Below are 18,457 nucleotides of genomic sequence, written 5' to 3'. Positions count from 1 at the left end.
AAACGGATATCGCAAAATTTTTATCGCATTTTTAATAGGAACGGTCGGCGTGATATGGGGATAGGTGCCCTCCAATCACTTTCACTTATTAAAAAGGGTATTAGCCATTTCAATGTCCAATTGAATGAGCCCTTTTTGAAGTTTTTACAACAACGCTTTCTATAAAAACCTTATATGTCCCCAGGACATAACTTACAACCCTCTCCCTGAGGGCTATGGGGGGTTTTGTCATCCTTAATGACCTAATTTCCAGAACTTTCAACTACGTTGAACAAAATAGATATCTCAAAATTGCATGTGTTTGGGGAAATGGTGTGCGTGATAGGGGGTTATTTGCCCTCCAATGGCTTTTGACTATTAAAAAGGGTACTAACCCTCTCAATTCACAATTGAATGAGCCCTTTTTCAAGTTTCTATGACAACGCTGTCTATTAAAAATATTATATGCACCATAGTCATCACTTCCAACACTTTCGGTGCGGGGGGTTGGGGGGGGGGTAACATCCTCAATTTCAAAACCTTTCAACTTTATTAAACAAATTGGATATTTCAAAATTTTGATTGGATGTTTCGGGAAATGGTAGGCGTGAGAGGGGGTTAGTTGCCCTCAAATCACTTTCAATTATTAAAAAGGGCACTAGCTCTTTGAATATCCAATTGAATGAGCCCCTTTTGAAGTTTCTATGACAATGGTTTCTGTAAAAACCTTATATGCCCCAAGGGCATAACTTACAACCCTTGCCCTGAGGGGTTTGGGGGGTTTGTCATCCTCAATGACATAATTTCCAAAACTTTCAACTACGTTGAATAGAATGGCTGTTTCAAAATTATGATTAAATGTGTCTGGGAAAAGGGTGGGTGTGAGAGGGGGGTTAACTGCACTCCAATCACTTTCAACTATTAAAAACGGCACTAGCTCTTTCAATTTCCAATCAAATGAGCCCTTTTTAAAGTTGTTACAACTGATTTCTATAAAAAAAAAACCTTATATGCCCCCAGGGCATAAATTACAACCCTTGCCCTAAGGATATCATCCTCAAAAAATTAATTTCCAAAACTTTCAACTGCATTGAACAAAATGGATATCTCAAAATTTTGATTGCATGATTGGGGAAATGGTGGGCGTAAGAGGGGGTTAGTTGCCCTCCAATCACATTCGACTTTTAATAAGGGCACTAGCCCTTTGAATTTCCAATTGAATGAGCCCTTTTTGAAGCTTCTTCGACAAGGCTTTCAATAAGAACCTTATATGCCCCCAGGGCATAATTACAACCCTTGCCCTGAGGACTTCGGGGGGGGGTGTCCTCCTCTAATACATCATTTCTTGATGTTTCAACTACGTTGAACAAAATGACTGTCTCAAAATTTTAATTGGATGTGTTTGGGGAAATTGTGGGTGTGGAAGGGGTGTTAGTTGCCTTCCAATCACTTTCGCCAACTCAAAAGGGCACAAGCCATTCCAATTTCCAATCGAATGAGTGCTTTTCGAACTTTCTACGACAACTCCTTCGATACGAAGTGCCCTGGTTTAAGACCAACCCCCCAAAAAATAATAAATAATACATTGTGCTAACATCGTTCTTTACTTATTCAGCGCTATTGCGCTGCCTAATGAATGAAAATTCGAATGAAAAAGATAATGAATGAAAATTCGTTAAATGTCAATTTGTCACTCCAAAAAGTATCTATAGTAGGTCTAAATATAACATGGGTATATATAGTTTTATATGCGGCCCGCGGAGTTATGGTGCATTTCCAAAGTGGCCCGCAAGATAATTTAGGTTCCCCTGGCATAGAGAGTAGTTTCAGTATTTTGTATAAGAAACCTGTTAACATAGGCTTAGAATTCAATTCCAGTAAGAGTGAGGTAAGTGTTTTTCAACTGTAACCAGAAAAAATCAGAGCCTGTCACTTTTACACTAGGTAGCAATGCTGTTACTGCAGTAGTTTTAATGAATTGTCTTGATTTGCCCATTGGATCTAATATAAAAGCTACCTGGCTCTCTCTAATAAATGATCTTAAACAGAAAATGAGAATGGCATGTGGGATGAGTATGTCTTGCAAGCGAATATATAACTGCTGTATTCAGGCCCGAATTTACGACTCTTCCCCCCCATATGTTTGCCCTGTCACCTTTCTTGCCCATTGTTACTTTTGATGAGAAAAACACAATCCGTAATATGTTTAATAGTTTGCAAAATACATGTTAAGTCTCCTCCTCTGGCGAAGAAACCGACAGATATCAGCACGTTATGGACTCAATGATTGCTTGTCTGTTATATCAATCAGGAGGGAGAAATTCCTAAAGCCTTTAGACTCTGCGCATAGTATTTACAAAGCAATAGTCAGCAGTTCGAAAATATCTTTTTTTTATGTACACTTTCCTCCTAGCTTTCTGCTGTTAATTTTTTCTTCTCTTTCTTCATGTTTCTTAGCTAGTGATGTATTAATTTAGCTTGTTTATTCATTAATTGTGTCTGCGGTTTTCTTTTCATTTTTCTTTTCTCCATTCCTTGCTGTCTTTGTTCTTTTAAATGTAGGCAATAAAATTCATTCATTCTGTCCTTTCTGGCAGAATCTATACTGCTTATTGCTAATAAGCATTTTGACAAAAGACATACGTAAAGGCTTGCAGCCATCCATCTTCAGAGCTTTGTGTCTTAATAGACAGTCACTGGTTAAATGTTTGAATGCTGTATTGTCCTTAAAGTAAGTTAATTAAAAAAAAAAAGTTCCATGTTGGGATATACACAAAAGATAATATGGAAATGGCTGCTATCTGGCTTTTGAAGAGGGATGACGGGAGCAGAACTCGCAGTCTTGCAAAGGCTCGAGAGTGAAAGCAGACCAGAAGAAATATGCTAGAGGACTGACTTGTTCAACCTACAGTGCTTATAGACAGCATTTGGATTGGAATGTGCTGAACTTTCTAAGCAGAGTAGCTGACATGCTAAGGGTGGATTCTGTGCATTGAAGGAAATTAGACACTACTTTGGTGTTGTCGCAAAGACGTGAAAATTTGGCAAAGGCCTTAGCACAAGCCTCAGTCTTAGCCTGTGATATTGGACTCTAACCTCGTCAGTCTCGAGAAAGAGGATGGTTTGACGTTCTCCAGACGTGAAAACTTTCGACGTGAAAGACGTGAAAACTTTTCATGTTGACAAGAGCTCCATACGAACTCTCCACTGTTCTTTATCGAAGTATTTTGGAGTTGGGAGCAGAATTTTCCTCGTATTGTTGCCGATATTGGCAAACCATACAAACACATTGATACTTTCATGGATTCTTCTCAATAGTCTCTGCTGAGAGAGAGAGACCAGTGTTGATAAAATCTAATATAACCTTGGAATATGCCTTCATAACCTTGTCAGGACCTTTTTTTGAGAAGGGTTTTACAATTCAGGGTTCTCAGAAGACTAATTCAATTTACTCTATAGCATTATCGAATAAACTACTCATGTCTTTTTGGGGTTGAATGGTAAGGCACATTCAGGTCCATTCTTGTGTCATAATTAACAAGCTTCTCAAGTTTATAGGATAGAGACGGGTCATGCACGTGAGTTCTCTTTAGACAGTTATTTTGTTTTGATGCCACATTTTGTGGTGGACATTGAAATTGCCATTTAAAATGGTGACTGATTTGGAGAGATTTACTCATGTAATCAACAGAGGATTCAAGGTTAGCTGACTATCTGATAACTTGGAGGAATATACATTTTAATAATAATGACAAACTTATTTGGGAATTTCACCTTGACCCAGAGTGTCTCTTTAACCAAATAAAGATACTTATAAAACGTTAGCCTGATACTTACTATAATACAGTTACCGTGTAAGGATCTGTCTTTGTAGTTTAGGAACAAGCAAAAAGTTGTTCACATTTAATCAGTCCAATCAAAGGCGAATTTACTTTTGACTGTGGAACCAGGTAGAAAGACACTTTAGCCACGTGGTTAGCCAACAAAACAACAAGGTAATCCAGGGATCTGTGCGCTCCATAGATGGAGAATGGAGTCAAAGCTTAAACCCAGTGTTAACAATGGAATAAAAGTTACAGGTTTCACAGAATTGGTTCAGTATGTTACATAATATATTTATGACACATTAGCATTATGAGGCTGTTATAGAATGTTAAGTAGTTTTAGATTTGACCAGGATCATTTCAATATTTTATTATTTCTTTTTTAGCTGAAGAAAGATGCATTAGAGTCCTAGATGATAAAACGTTGGAAATTGCCCCTCCTGGTGGTAGTCTAGCTGTCCGATCGCCAACGCAAAATGCAAAGGTTATGCAGTATACATTCACAAAAGTGTTTGATGAAACTGTAAGTTTGTCTCATATTTTTTGTCCCACTTTGTGCAACTTGATCCCTTCCTCCGTGTTATTTTTTTTATAGATGTCCTTTTCATGAAACAATTGTGTAATTGGTGTTACTTAGGGTTCTGACCTGGGGAACTTCCTACTTCTCCCTGCTGTTAGCTTATATACTGAAGCTGGTTAAGTAAGATATTTGTTTTTCTTTGACTTGCTGTACATAATGCCTATTAGGTACTTTTGGTTTTTTTTTTTTGAGGATTAAAAGTTTTCCAGCGTTCATTCTCGAATATGCCCCGTCGAATCTAGTAGTATTATATTTTTTCCCCTTTAGAATTGGTAAAAAAAATAAATGATAAAATAATTAATTAAGTATGGTCTTGGGCATTTACTTGTGCAGAAATCCTTTCCAAAAATTGAAAAATAAAACTATAGATCATCTGAGTATGGAAGGTGTAAGTTTCTTTATTCTTTTTTTTTCTTTATTCTTTATTAATATAAATGTTTTTTACTTTTATAACTTTAATAAATCAAATAGTATTAAGATTTTGAATACTAAATATCAGCATATGTATATTAAACTAATAATGCACACTCAATTGTATTTTTTTCAGTAAAGGGCAAATTATGTTCTGGCCTTGGGAAGGCATAGGGGTTTTGAGCCCAACTTATGTTAATTTCTGCTCGTTTTGGGTTTGACTCGATTATTTATTGTAATTTCTGCTCGTTTTGGGTTTTATTTATTTATCGATGCTGATTTGTGGTAGTTTCACGCTTGGTAGATTATTTGATTTTATTTTTGCTCATTTTTTGTTTAATGGAGTTCTTTACTTTTCTTTGAAAAACTTATTTTGCGGAAAAAGTTTTTTAATTAATTTCTGTTTGTTTTATATTGACATAGTCTTTTCAGAGAAAAAGAAAATAATACTTTAAATCTTTTAGTTTTTTTAAGAATTTATAGTTTGAACTGCTATTTATTTGCTGGTGAAAAATTTTTACCAATTTTTAACAGCATACACCCTTTTAAAAATCTGAACACAAAAATTACTGATTAATTTAGTTTAATACCTTCTCTAGTTGACCTGAAATGGAAAACCTGATACCATTCGCAAAAAAATCTGTTTACTTTCTTTGATAGCTTGCATACACTTCTGCTATTTTTATTTGGTTAAATTTTAAGAGCAGAAGCAGCCCCAAAAGTTTGAAAATAATACCCTCAGTCGTTCTTGGGATACTGCTGAGATTTTTAAACATAAAGTCAAATGGGAGGGTGGGCGTGGGAGGGGGATTAGTTGCCCTCCAATCACTTTCGACTATTAAAAAGGGCATCGGCCCTTTCTATTTTCAATCAAATAAACCCTTTTCGAAATTCCTACGACAACTCCTTTGATACAAAGTGCCCTGGTCTAAACAACAACAAAAAAAAAATACATTATATCCACATCGATCTTTACTATAAAAATGTCAAGCCTTCCAATTACTTTTGACTATTAAAAAGGGCATAGGCCTTTCGAATTCCAATCGAATGAGCCTTTTTCGAGTTTCTACGACAATACTTCCTATAAACACCTTATATGGCCCAAGGGCATAAATTACAACTCTTACCCTAAGGGCTGTGAGGGTGGTTGTCATCCCCTAAGACCCAATTTCCAGAACTTTCAACTACGTTACACAAAATGGCTATAAAATTTTGATTGGATGTGTCTGGAAAAATGGTGGGCGTGAGAGCGGCGTTTGTCTTTCTTTCATCACCTCCAACTATTAATACAGACCTTAATCATCTCTATCTCCAATTAAATGGACTCCTTTAAAATTTCTACGTAAAAACTTTATAAAAAATCATTTATGCCCCCAGGAGATGACTCAAAAAAGTTGCCTTGAGGGCTGGGTGGGGGGGGGGGGTTGTTCCACATAACGTCCTGATTTCTAAAACTTTATACTACGTTGAACAAAATGGCTATCTGAAAATTTTGATTGGATGTGTTTGGGGGAATGGTGGGCGTGAGAGAGGGGTTAGTTACCGTCCAATCACTTTCAACCATTAAAAAGGACACTATCCCTCTCAATTTCCAATTGAATGAGGCCCTTTTGAAGTTTTCGACAACTCAATCATTAAAACCCTTATATGCCCCCTGGGCATAACTTACAACCTTTTCCCTGGGGACTCTCGGGCGTTTGTCATCCTGAAATACATTATTTCCAGAACTTTCAACTACATTGAACAAAATGACTATCTCTCAGCTTTGATGTGTTTGGGGAAATGGAGTATGTGAGAGGGGTGTTAATCACTCTTCACTCACTTTCGACTATTAAAAAGGGCAATTTAAATTTTCAATAAAATGAGCCCCTTTTGAAATTTCTACAACAACTTTCTATATAAACCATATATGCCCCCAGGGCACAAATTCCAACCCTTGCACTGAAAGCTCCGATGGGGTTTTTTATCCTAAAAGACCTAATTTCCAGAATTTTCGACTACATTGAACAAAATGACTATCTCTCAGCTTTGATGTGTTTGGGGAAATGGAGTATGTGAGAGGGGTGTTAATCACTCTCCACTCACTTTCGACTATTAAAAAGGGCAATTTCAATTTCCGATCAAATGAGCCCCTTTCGAAATTTCGACAAGAACTTACTATATAAACCTTATATGAACCCAGGGTAAAAACTACATCCCTTGCACTGAAAGCTCCGATGGGGTTTTTTTATCCTAAACGACCTAATTTGCAGAACTTTCGACTACGTTGGAAAAAATTGCTATCTCAAGATTTTGATTGTATGTGTGTGGGGGAAGGTCGAACGTGGGGGGGGCTAGTTGCCCTCCAATCACTTTCGACTATTAAAAAGGGCACTAGCCACTCCCTTTTCCAATTGAATTAGCCATTTTCGAAGTTTCTACGACAACTGCTTCGATACGAAGTGCCCGGGTGGAGAAAAAACACATTGTGCCCACATCGTTCTTTGCTTAGGCAGCGCTAGCGCGCTGCCTATGATACCGGTTAAATACATTAAAGTGCTTAGTGCTATGTACGAGGATAACCCTACTGCGGTTAAGGTAGGAAATGAGGTTAGCAGCTGGTTTTGTATGAAATCAGGAGTTAAGCAGGATTGTGTTCTATCCCCCTTAATATGGATTATTTTGATGGACTTTGTCTTAAGGAGCATAGGAAAGGCAATGGGAGACCACGGAGTCAAATGGGGAGAAAAAAGTCTCCTGGACTTAGATTATGCTGAGGATTTATGCATCTTAGATGAAAGTGTGAGCAAAATGAATGAAGTTTTAGAGTTTTGCGAGTTCAGGGTGCTAGAATAGGTTTAAAAATTAATGTTAAGAAGACTAAGTCGCTAAGGCTAGGAACGAGTGAAGATGAAAAGGTGATACCTGGTAACGAGAAGACCAATTAGGTGGACTCCTTCATCTACTCGGTAAGCAGTGCTACTTAAGAGGGCACGTGCATCAAACAGGTCAATACCAGAGTTACATACACCCAGGGTGTTCTTTCGAGGTTAAAAAAAAGGTTTAAAGAATAGGAAGATAAGTCTGCAAGCCAAGATTAGGATACTAGAAGCTACAGTGATGACAGTGGTCAAATAGGGCTCTGAAACATGGGCGCTCCGAAAAGCAGATGAAGATTTGCTAGATGTTTTCCAGAGAAATTTCTTACGGATTGTTTTGAGTTTCCGGCTGACTGACCGGATTTCAAACAGTAAGCTGTACGAAAAAATGTGGTTCATTCCCGCTTTTTAGGGCTATAATGAAAGAAAGGTTGAGGTGGCTAGGGCATGTTTTGCGGATGAAGGATGACAGATATCCGAAGATTGCCCTTTTCGGCCAACCGTCTAAGGCTAAACGGAAAGCAGTTCGTCCTGGTCTGGGGTGGGAGGACGTCGTAAGGAGGAATTTTGAGGGAAATTGGAACTTCCTAGGAGGGTGTAAAAAGGGAGGCTTTGAATAGATTGGGATGGAGGAGGAGCGTGCTTAGCTGTGTCAGCTTCAGGTGGCTTTGTGCTGCGATGAGTTATTAGTAGTAGTAGTAGTAGTAGTTTTTCAATGAGGTTTTCAAATTGATATGTTACCTTGCTCTAAGTAAGATATTTGTTTGGAGCTAAGCGAATGGATCTGTTGTACTAAACTTAAAACAGTTAGCACATTTATTGAAGAAAGTTATTATATTCAATAATGAACATTTTTAGTGAAATACTATAATCTGAAAGTTGACAAAAATAGAAGACATTCTTTTCAAAAAGCCATTTTTTTTCAGTGCCATTTTAAGTTGTTTAATTGCCTTGCTGAAAGGAAGAGTTTTAATTGAAAATAGACAAATAGTATTATACAAAACTTAAAACATTTACATATTTCACAAAGAAAACTACTACATTCAAAAGCTATAATTAAGTCTTTGAATGGCAAGAATACATAGGCTGCAGCCTATTTGGTAATGTGACCTTACTTGGAGAAGAATGTTTTCGGATAGCCTATATTCAAAGAATGTTAATTAGCTAATTATTGATTAAAGACTTAATAAAAAGAGGTTTCGGAGATAGCGTATTCTATAACCAGGGGTGTCGATTCGGAGGGGGAGGGGAGATCTTCCTCCTAGATTCCCCCAGGCTTTGAAAAACACCTTCATTGGTATTTTCACTTAAAGAAAGAAGTTGTCTCCCCCTTTAAACTTTGAAAAATATTTTCTCGGTTTTCATTGACTCCTCTCCCTTCCCCAACCTCACATATTTTTGTGATTTCGATCTCCTGCTTTTAAGTGAGCCTTATTTTTTTACCTTAAATTACGAACAAATAAACTTTCAAAATGGGGATAAATCCATTTATTTAGACAGTGAAAAAACAGGTACAAAAGTCCAGATATTTCCATCAGACTTTTTTTTTAATATTTCTACTGATTACGGTCGCTTTATCGCCAGATCGAAATATCTGGACTTTTGTACTTGTTTTTTCACTGTCTTAATATATGGATTTATCCCCATTTGAAAGTTTATTTGTTCGTCATAGAACTGCCGTGTGGTCTAAGAAAACAACACCTAATTAAAGGCGTTACGTCGAAAAAAGTCCTTAGATTAGTATGTCAAGATAATATTTTAGAAAATATCTCAATTCTAAGTCAATTTTGACGTTGCATTAATTTGAAAGAATGGAAATAAATAACAATTAATTCCAAAAAATTGCCTGTATTTTCTTTTTGAAAATTTTTCATCAGTTTCCGTTTTAAAAATAATGTCTTAATATTATTAAAATAGTGTTTGTTCCTAGAAAGATTTAAATCTGTTTAGAAATTTGTAAAAGAAAATGGGAACGATTTTTTTTTTATTCATGGAGTACCATAAATTACTTGAACTTCTGATACTTCTAAAAACTTCGTTTTACCTACTTAATTTAACTTCAATTTGAAAAGTATCGATGAGGGTTATTTCAAGGCTATTAACTTCTTATGAAGACAAGTTTGTACTTTGCAACTTTGCACTTTGCACTTTACAAGGTAAGCTTGCACTTTGCAAACTGAGACTGAAATTATTTGTGGCTGTGGTTAGTGCCGAAGAGAATGGATAACTTATAATTGTACATCTAATCTAAATTAATTTTAGGGGTTACCTAAAAAAAATTCTATAATTTTGATTTTGAAATCATTCGAACCTGAAGAAAAAGTCTCTACAAAATATAAAAATTGGCCAATGTCGTTCGAGGTGAAATTGACGTTTTTTCGTCTTTTCTTCTAAAATAACGACTTTAAAAAAAGTTAACTTGTACTTTTAATAAGTCGGTGATAGAAAAATATGGTACATAGATTACGAATCTGAACTCAGTTCAGTGTTTTGACCATCCCTGAGCCGTTCACCCCCCCCCCTCCCACCCACACACACACACGCGAGATGTATTAATATACATATGATATTACACGAAGTCGGATCCACGCAGAGAAAATTTACACTTCATATGCCGAGATGCTAGGAAATAGTCGTGTCCTAATATTTTCCATTTTTTGTCTCCCCCCCCCATGCGCACCCAATCAAATAAATGGTTTTGCGCACATATAAAAATTTTCCTGCATCTGCAATGATCTTTAACGCTCTTGGTGAGAAACTATTCAATAGATGCGGTGATGCACAAAAACAAGCTGACCTACGATTACTGACCAATTTTGGCTTTTAGTTAGCTTTTTAGTTACATTCAAGATCCAAAGTAGTTTTTGCCAAGCTTAAATCGGAGCACAGCTAAATAACGAAAGGACATGATGAGTAGGTTTACTATGAGCCATCAAAAGTAAGGATACATTTTATTGTCAATAAGTACTGGTTCTCTATTAGAATGATTGAGATTTACGGGAGATAACCGCAACTTTATAATTATACGTACGGTATGACAAAAATGTCTTGTGAAGCTGTTAAAAGCATTTGGAGAGATTGGTGTTATTCATATTATAAAGTGATCAGCTTCTAATGCACATGAAACCCGGTTTTATATACAGGAGGTCGGGGTTCAGCCGGACACTCTCAATTACTTAGACACCATTTGGTGAAAAATTCTAGAAAAATTAGTAAGATTGTCATCTAGTCTTCATGTCTCAAGGAAGAATTCCTAGTTTGATTAATAAATCCTTTTAAAAGTTAAACTGCAAAAACAGTTTTAGGTAGGTCAATTTTTTTCTGGCACCTTGAACATTGGTGTTAGGAAACTTAATTTGTAAACAATTTCCGAGATGCTCCCTTACCTCGCAGCAGCTGTTCACAACCACTACACAAAGTCAACAAGGTTGCACCTGCAGCAGATGAACAGACTTGAAAATACAAGTTCAGAACATTTCCAGTCTTTCGAAAAAGGCTTACAAGTTGTGAGAAGATTGGACAGATTTTGGGCCGGTTTATCTAAAGATTTGGTCATAGAACAGGAAGTGATGAGAAGGTTGAAAACGACAACCAGATTGACCAGAAGTAGAGGAATGATGTTCAGTGTGTAATGGGGCGTTCAGCCTGTGCTCACGTTAATCTTCTGATACAAGAACTGAGGGATGTTTCGTATCACATAAGCGACAAACACAAAGAGTCAAAGACACACAAATAGTTATTGACTTGGTCGAGCCGTCGTCTCCTTTCGAGAATAATCTGCTATTGCTTTGCTACTGGTATGACTGCTGCAGAAAACGTGAATACCGACAAAGCAGTGGAAGTCACGAACAAGATTCTTGACGGAACGGTAGGGAAATCTCTGAAGGAGCATTCGTTCAAACGGAAGGATGACGTGCCAAGGCAGTCTTTATGACGGCCAAGCAAAACAAGGAGGGACAACCCACCGTTTAGACCCTTCATTGCTGTTTCAGCGTCTTCTAACTATATCCAAAAGAATGAATATGGACGACGAATCTCCACTTAAATGTGAACTTTTCTCCTATCCTGCGTAATTTTTTGATGATTCTGGCACGTTCCGAAGGCCAGATAAACTACAGATAGCAAAAGTTATCGGATGACTTTCAGAAATTGGTGCTATTAGGGAAAAGCATAGTCTGAATTGTAGCTACGTCTTAGACGGGGGTGCTTTGCTTCACAGAGTTCCGTGGGCGAAGAAAGAAAAATATTCGGGGATCTTAGACCGATATTGGAACTACGTTTTGTCAAAATATCCAGACGCCATTATTGTCTTTGATGGCTACGACATCGCTGCTTCTACAAAAGATATAACTCATCTTAAGCGAAACCGTGCGACTGGACGGGAAGTACTGTATAGCCCAGAAATGAGACTGGCCACCAAAAAAGAGGAATTTCTTTCGTGCAAAAAGAATAAAGCCCGTTTCGTCAATGTACTTTCTAATAATTTAAGAGGCAAAGTTCTGTGAACCATCCAAGCTAAAGCTGATGCTGACTTGCTTATTATGCTTACAGCAGTTGAGTGTACAAAGGCTTGGGACACTGTAGTTATTGGTGACGATACCAAATTGTTGGTGTTGTTACTTTATCATTGTATTCCTGAGCACCACAAGGTCTATCTGCACAGTGAACCTTAGCCAACCGCTTCAGGTGCAACTTGGGACATTGATGCCATTGTTAAGAAGATTTGGACTAAAACCTTGTAACTCCTTTCTTTTGCTTACGCAATTCATGGCTATGACACAACTTCCCGTCTCCATGAACTTGGCAAAGGAATTCCGCTTAAACAACTGAGGGACAACGAACAAGTTTAGGAAAAAGGCTTTAACGTTTTCTAGAATTGATGCTTCGAAAAAAGAGATTAAAGTGGTGGGAGAGGCTGCACTTTCTATAATGTATGGGGAGAATTCTACTGACAATCTTGATAGTTACCAATACCGAGTCTTTCAGCAGTAAGTAGCAACGTAAACAACTTTCTTCCATCCCCAAGATCTATTTCCTACTTCAGCAGCAGTGAAATGTCACTGTTTTCGAACCTATCTTTAAGTACAAAATTGAATTGGCTTCAACGGCGTGCTGTACTCTATCCTCACGGATGTTCCAGTGGCACCAAAGAAAACTCTCACCGTTGCTAAGTGTGGTTGCAAGGGATCCTGTGATGGTGACGGGTGCAGCTGTCATCGAAATGGCATCAAATGCAACATTGCTTGCAAATCTCACTAAGGGACTAGTTGCTCTAATGCTCAGGTCCAAATCGAAAATAAAGACATGTGATTAATTAAATAACTGTAATGAATCTCCAATCTTTTTGGAATTTCAAATTATCTGTGATTTTTTGTTCAAATTAAAATCAATGATTTAGCTAGTTGTGAGAAGTTGCTTATTGGATTCTAAGAATTCAGGGTGGTCTCTTTTAGGGTGGAGGGTGGAGTAAATTGGCATGGACACGACTTCTTTTCGATTAACAATCCAATTTTTTCGTGTATGAATTAAACTTTGCGTAAAGTTGCTCTCAGACCAAATTAGACGCTCATTTACAGGTGCGAGGGAGGGGAACTGAACATAAGCTTTCAAAACAAAAACCAAGTGCATATTCGTGACCTACCTACCAGATTTACCTGTTGTCGACTTTTTATACGTGCAAATTAAGTTGTTTTAAAAAATCGTCATTTTAGAAGAAAAGACGAAAAACGGTCAATTTTACCTCGTCCGGTTTTGGCCGATTTTTGCTATATTGCAATTTTTTCCGGTTCGAATGGTACCAAAATCAAAACTTTCCAATTTGTTTGAGGTTAAACCTTAGATTGACTGTACTATAAGAGTTATGTACTAGTTAGTACAAACTGGTGCTAGTGTTGACTAAAAAAAAATACCTATGCTATCTACCCTTGAGTGTTGTTTTACATTTTTTAGTTTATTAATTAGACAAAATTAGTGCAGTAATAAATGTGTTACCTCAGTTTCTGGAAAAAAAACCATCCCAAGAGCCTAACGCCAGATGGTATTGGTGTTTTTTTCCAATAGTAGTGCCAGTTTCTACTCTTTTAGGATAACTATACTCTTTAGTTACCGCCATTGAATCGTTTGTAACTTTTAAAATTATCGTCGAATGTGAATTTCTTATTTGCAGGCAGATCAAAAAGAAGTATTTGATCAGACTGCCAAAAGCCTTGTATCTGAGTTGCTGAAGGGCCGAAATGGTCTACTCTTTGCATATGGCAACACTGGAAGCGGAAAAACGCACACAATGACTGGTCATAACAGAAATGGGGGACTCTTGCCTCGATCTGTTGATGTCGTTTTTAATTCAATATCGATGTATTTAGTAAGCTATTTTAGTGTCTGATTAATTAGAAAAAAAAGAAGAAAAATCATATGTAAAAAAGGAAAAGCCTGTAGTTTTTCTATGACGAACTTGCTACTGATCTTTTTTGACAAACTTATAATCATTCTTTTTTCTTGCCCTTTAAAAGTCAGTCACTAAATAGTAGGTAAGATAAGATTTATTTCGAAAATTGATGTCTTTAATATGTGTATAATTGTGTCTACATGACTTCACAGTCTCTACCGGCGGTGCTGATCTGTGTTTCTTGGCCCTTCAACCAGGAAGTGCAATGGGGGTTTGGACCAGCAATCCTGTGCCTTTGTACACTATTCCTGTTTACCTTCCCCATATATCTTCAGTTTCCTATTTAGAGCTATGTTAAATCTGGTTGAGCTTACGGGAGTCAGGCCACTGACATCCGTTCAGTACCAAATAACCAGCGCCACCAAGACTTGAGTGGTGGCCCCGTTTGAGGATGTCACGTTTATAAATCCTTCTTACACCAAGACTTGAGTGGTGGCCCTGTTTGAGGATGTCACGTTTATAAATCCTTCTTACACCAAGACTTGAGTGGTGGCCCTGTTTGAGGATGTCACGTTTATAAATCCTTCTTACACCAAGACTTGAGTGGTGGCCCTGTTTGAGGATGTCACGTTTATAAATCCTTCTTACACCAAGACTTGAAATTTTCTATCTTATTCATATCATTGTCCAAATTATTCCATAAATATATACCCTTTATAATAAAAGAAAATTTGGACCTGGCAGACACTATAGGGGGATTGTAATTTATCGATTGTAATTTAACGGTAAATTGCATTTATCGTGCTAGACATTGAGTAGATGGCGAGGCTTTTAGTATTAATTTTTACTCCGAGCCATGAAAAGAAACTTTAGTTTAATTTTTAACAATCAATACAATGCATATCAATGAATCTTTCTATAATTCGTTCTCAACATACTACGAAGACTACGTAAGACTACGAAGAAATTGTTTCAAAAGCATTCAAAAACAGGCTGGCTATTACAATAATAATAATAACGATAATTTATCCGCACAAGAGACGTGACAAAACGGAAAAAGACTATAGAAGCCAAGAAACATTTGGTGATTTTTGAAAAATTACGAGTTACAATTTAATGAAACTTATATAATCAGAGTGATTTTTTTTCAATTAAATGGAGCAGAAGTTCAGGAAAGGGCAGCCCCTAAAAAGGGCAGTCCTGCTCAGAATCTGATTTTACTGATCTTATTGCGAAACTAAAAACAATACAACATCGAAACCTTATTGCCTCTATGGCAATAAGGAAATCCTTTTATATGGAGGCAAAATCTACAAACAGAAAAATTCTTTTAGTATCTAGAAAGAATTATATAATAGTTGCAGCATATAAACCTATCCTCCAATTTGCGCTGCAAATGGGAGGTTTGGTGTCCTGTATATGCTAATTTCTACTCACCTGGAGATTAAATTTACTCATGAAAGAACCTGTTTCTAGATTTATTTCTGTAGTTTCCAGTTCAAATTATATTGGTCGCAGTAATCGTGACTAATACATTGTTTGATGACTTCTATATTGTAATACTAGAATGAGATTTATAATCAACAGTCCTTTAAATTCTTAAGCATGAATATGATGAAAATAAAAATTTTGTGAAATATTTTCTTAATGTATTTTTTTTAGAACTTATATATGGCAATATTGACCCCAGATCCCCCAAAAAACCCAAAAAACCAAATTTCTGCAGATTTAATTTACTTAATTTAACCACGTTCTGTAAAACATTAAAGAACGTTTGTCCTAAAAGCGATTGCTATTCTCGTGTTCCAAACCAATTAAAAAAAAAGAAGAAAAAAGGTAAAAGCACCAATGGTATACCTAGAAGTGCACATGAAGCTTCATTTATCTTACCGTCCGGAGAAACAAAATCTCAAATTTTAACTGTGACAGAAGCGAATCGAAAATTCGTCAATACAATTTATTTTTTCACCAGGTGACATGAAATCCGTCTCCCCAAACGACACTAAACTCCTTTCATAACTCCTTTCTTAGTTTAAAAGACAAGAGAAAACATATTTCAAGGTATGTAAGAAAACATATCGAGAAAACATACCCAAACCCCTTGAATCCCTGTCCTCATGCACAAACGAGTCAAAGGTTTGACTCGTTTGTGCACCGAGGTGGTTTCTAACAACTCAGTCTGGACTTTTTCATAGTTGAATTGTTCTCGGTTAAGTCAGCTCGGTTAAGTCTCGGCTGAGCCAGATGAGGACTAGGCCTAATTTAGTGCAGAAGAACATGAAAGTGATGAGTAATATTGAACGTAAGCAATGATTAGTTTTGAAGGGAAGCCAGATGGATCTTTTGAATAAATCTTGTATTTAGTTTGACATGTTTATTCCTGAAAAAAGAGACGCAATTTTTTTTGTTATTTTTGGGATAATTAAGTTAATTTATGATGTAAATGTATGTTTTATTTAGATTCAGGATAAAATTATGATTCTAAAGATATGTCTATTTCTTAGCTATCTCATCATTATGTTAATCAGAAAATTAACAATTAATTTTGATAGTAGCCTAAGCTACCGTTCAGTACCAGACTTGAACCAACGACACCAAGACTTGAACCTCCGTCCTCAGGATTTCAGGATTTCAAGATATCCGTCCTCAGGATTTCAGACAATCCGGATTTCATCAGACAATCAGGATTTCAGACAAAGAGGACCTCCGTCCTTAGGATTTCAAGTCTGGCATGCTAACAACTCGGATAAGATTTTTATGTCTATAATTAGTCCCGCCAAAAAAAAAACAGAAAACTTTTATTCCTGAAAGTAAATAACACAGTAAAAAATAAAAAAAACGACAAAACCTAAAAAAATTGCCAGTAAACAAAAAAGAAAGTAAAATAATTAGACAACATAAAATGATTTAAACAAAAATTCATATAGAACTGTCTAAGGTTTACTCTAACCCACAACACCGACTAAAGAACCATTGTTGAATAGATTAGGCCAAGACATCATGTGATAAAGTTAGTAAAAAAAAGAACATAATTTTTAAAATTTTTTATAAACTATTAAAATTTATTGAAAGATCAAGAAACTGTCCTGGTGCTGCTAGTTATTTGATTTAGAACGGGGGGTCTATGGCGTGACTCTGTCAACTCAGCCAGAGTCGATTAAGCGGGGAATTGGGTTGGGAAGAAATGTGGCCCCCAAAACCGTATTTCACTTGCTGGCTGAAGAGCCCTAACACGGAGATCAGCATCGCCGACAGTGATTATAAAATCCAATACAGTATTCTTACCTTATCTTATTAAAGAATTGAATAAAAATTAAAAAGGGAGGAAAACGAAAGGACTGACACAATTAGTAAAAAGAAAGAAACTATCCGGTTGTTTTATACCCCCAGAAAATAGGGATACAGGCTCTACAGACTTCAATTAATTAATTCTGAAAATTGACATTTCGTAGATTTTTTTTGCATTGCGTTATACCTAAAAAGGTAAAATATAATATGCTGATTATTAATTATTCATTTTGATTCGTTTTAAGACTCATTTGTTCATCTACAGTAGCACCTGATAATGTTTATGTTTGTTGTGACTAGTTATTTTAATTTCTTTTCGTTTTGGGTTTCATTTATTCATTGACCTCAATTTCTCTTTGTTTTAAGCTTGAATGACCTTAGTTCTATTTGTCTTAGATTTTGATATGGCTCTTTGCTTTCTTATGAGTAATTTTTTTGTATGAAACGTTTTTGATTAGTTTCTATTCATTTTATTGACATAGTCTTATTAGTTTATTTTAGGAATATTGGTAAAGTTTTTCCAGTTAGGAATGTTTCAAGTTTTATATAAAATTACTAAGTTTTAAGGAATATATCAAGTTTTTTCAGTTACTCTTCTTAAGAATCAAAATACAGGATTTACCTAGAATTTTGGCCCAGCGTACGATCCCTAAGAGCTTCTATCTGATCGTACAATAACCAGACATGACCACCGTTTATACTAAAAATTATTTGCAGTAAAACTATGGCCAATTTACATAATTAAGGGGAATCGCCCCAAGGGTTGTGACGGTAATGCTGATCCTAGATGTATACTTACTAGACGTTTTGGAGCAAAATGGGCGTATCAAATTTTGATCTAATACCATTGGAGCGACGGGGGCTGATAGCAGAAAAGAACAGGGGAGGGAGACTGGTTGCCCTCCAATTCATTTCAGTCCCATATTTGGCGGTATAATTTCCAGTTTCTAATCTAATAAGCCTCCTAAATTTTCATAGGCACCACTTTCATATGAGGTGAAAAAAGATTGTTGGCCGTTTTTTAAACCCATTTTTCTGGGGGGGGGGCAGAACGGGGATGGGGGCCCGGGGGGATTTTTGGCCTGTTTCTAGGCCTTTTACCCCTTCCCCCTCCTGAAACTAAATATTTTAT

General features: G+C 36.5%; 1 protein-coding gene and 1 long non-coding RNA gene across 2 annotated transcripts in view; both read left to right on the top strand.

Annotated features, from left to right (window-relative positions):
• Nucleotides 1–4,322, top strand: part of LOC148955716 (uncharacterized) — a 63,150-nt gene extending 58,828 nt beyond the window's left edge. Inside the window, exon 3 of the long non-coding RNA XR_016143209.1 lies at nt 4,190–4,322. This is a non-coding gene — a long non-coding RNA (uncharacterized LOC148955716). The remainder of the gene's footprint in view (nt 1–4,189) is intronic.
• Nucleotides 4,323–11,560: 7,238 nt separating this feature from the next.
• The window catches only part of LOC148955715 (kinesin-like protein KIF23), an 89,177-nt gene continuing 82,280 nt past the window's right edge, over nt 11,561–18,457 (top strand). Inside the window, exons 1-4 of the mRNA XM_089107893.1 lie at nt 11,561–11,721; nt 11,839–12,121; nt 12,793–12,918; nt 13,819–14,013. Coding sequence (XP_088964019.1) covers nt 11,561–11,721; nt 11,839–12,121; nt 12,793–12,918; nt 13,819–14,013 — 765 coding nt within the window. The remainder of the gene's footprint in view (nt 11,722–11,838; nt 12,122–12,792; nt 12,919–13,818; nt 14,014–18,457) is intronic.

The sequence above is a fragment of the Artemia sp. Qi Xiang Cuo genome, chromosome 2 (genome assembly GCF_049724085.1).
Source record: "Artemia sp. Qi Xiang Cuo chromosome 2, ASM4972408v1, whole genome shotgun sequence".
NCBI classification, from domain to species: Eukaryota; Metazoa; Arthropoda; class Branchiopoda; order Anostraca; family Artemiidae; genus Artemia; species Artemia sp. Qi Xiang Cuo.
The sequence above is the reverse complement of the archived record's forward strand: the minus strand, read 5'-3'. Positions and strand labels throughout refer to the sequence as shown.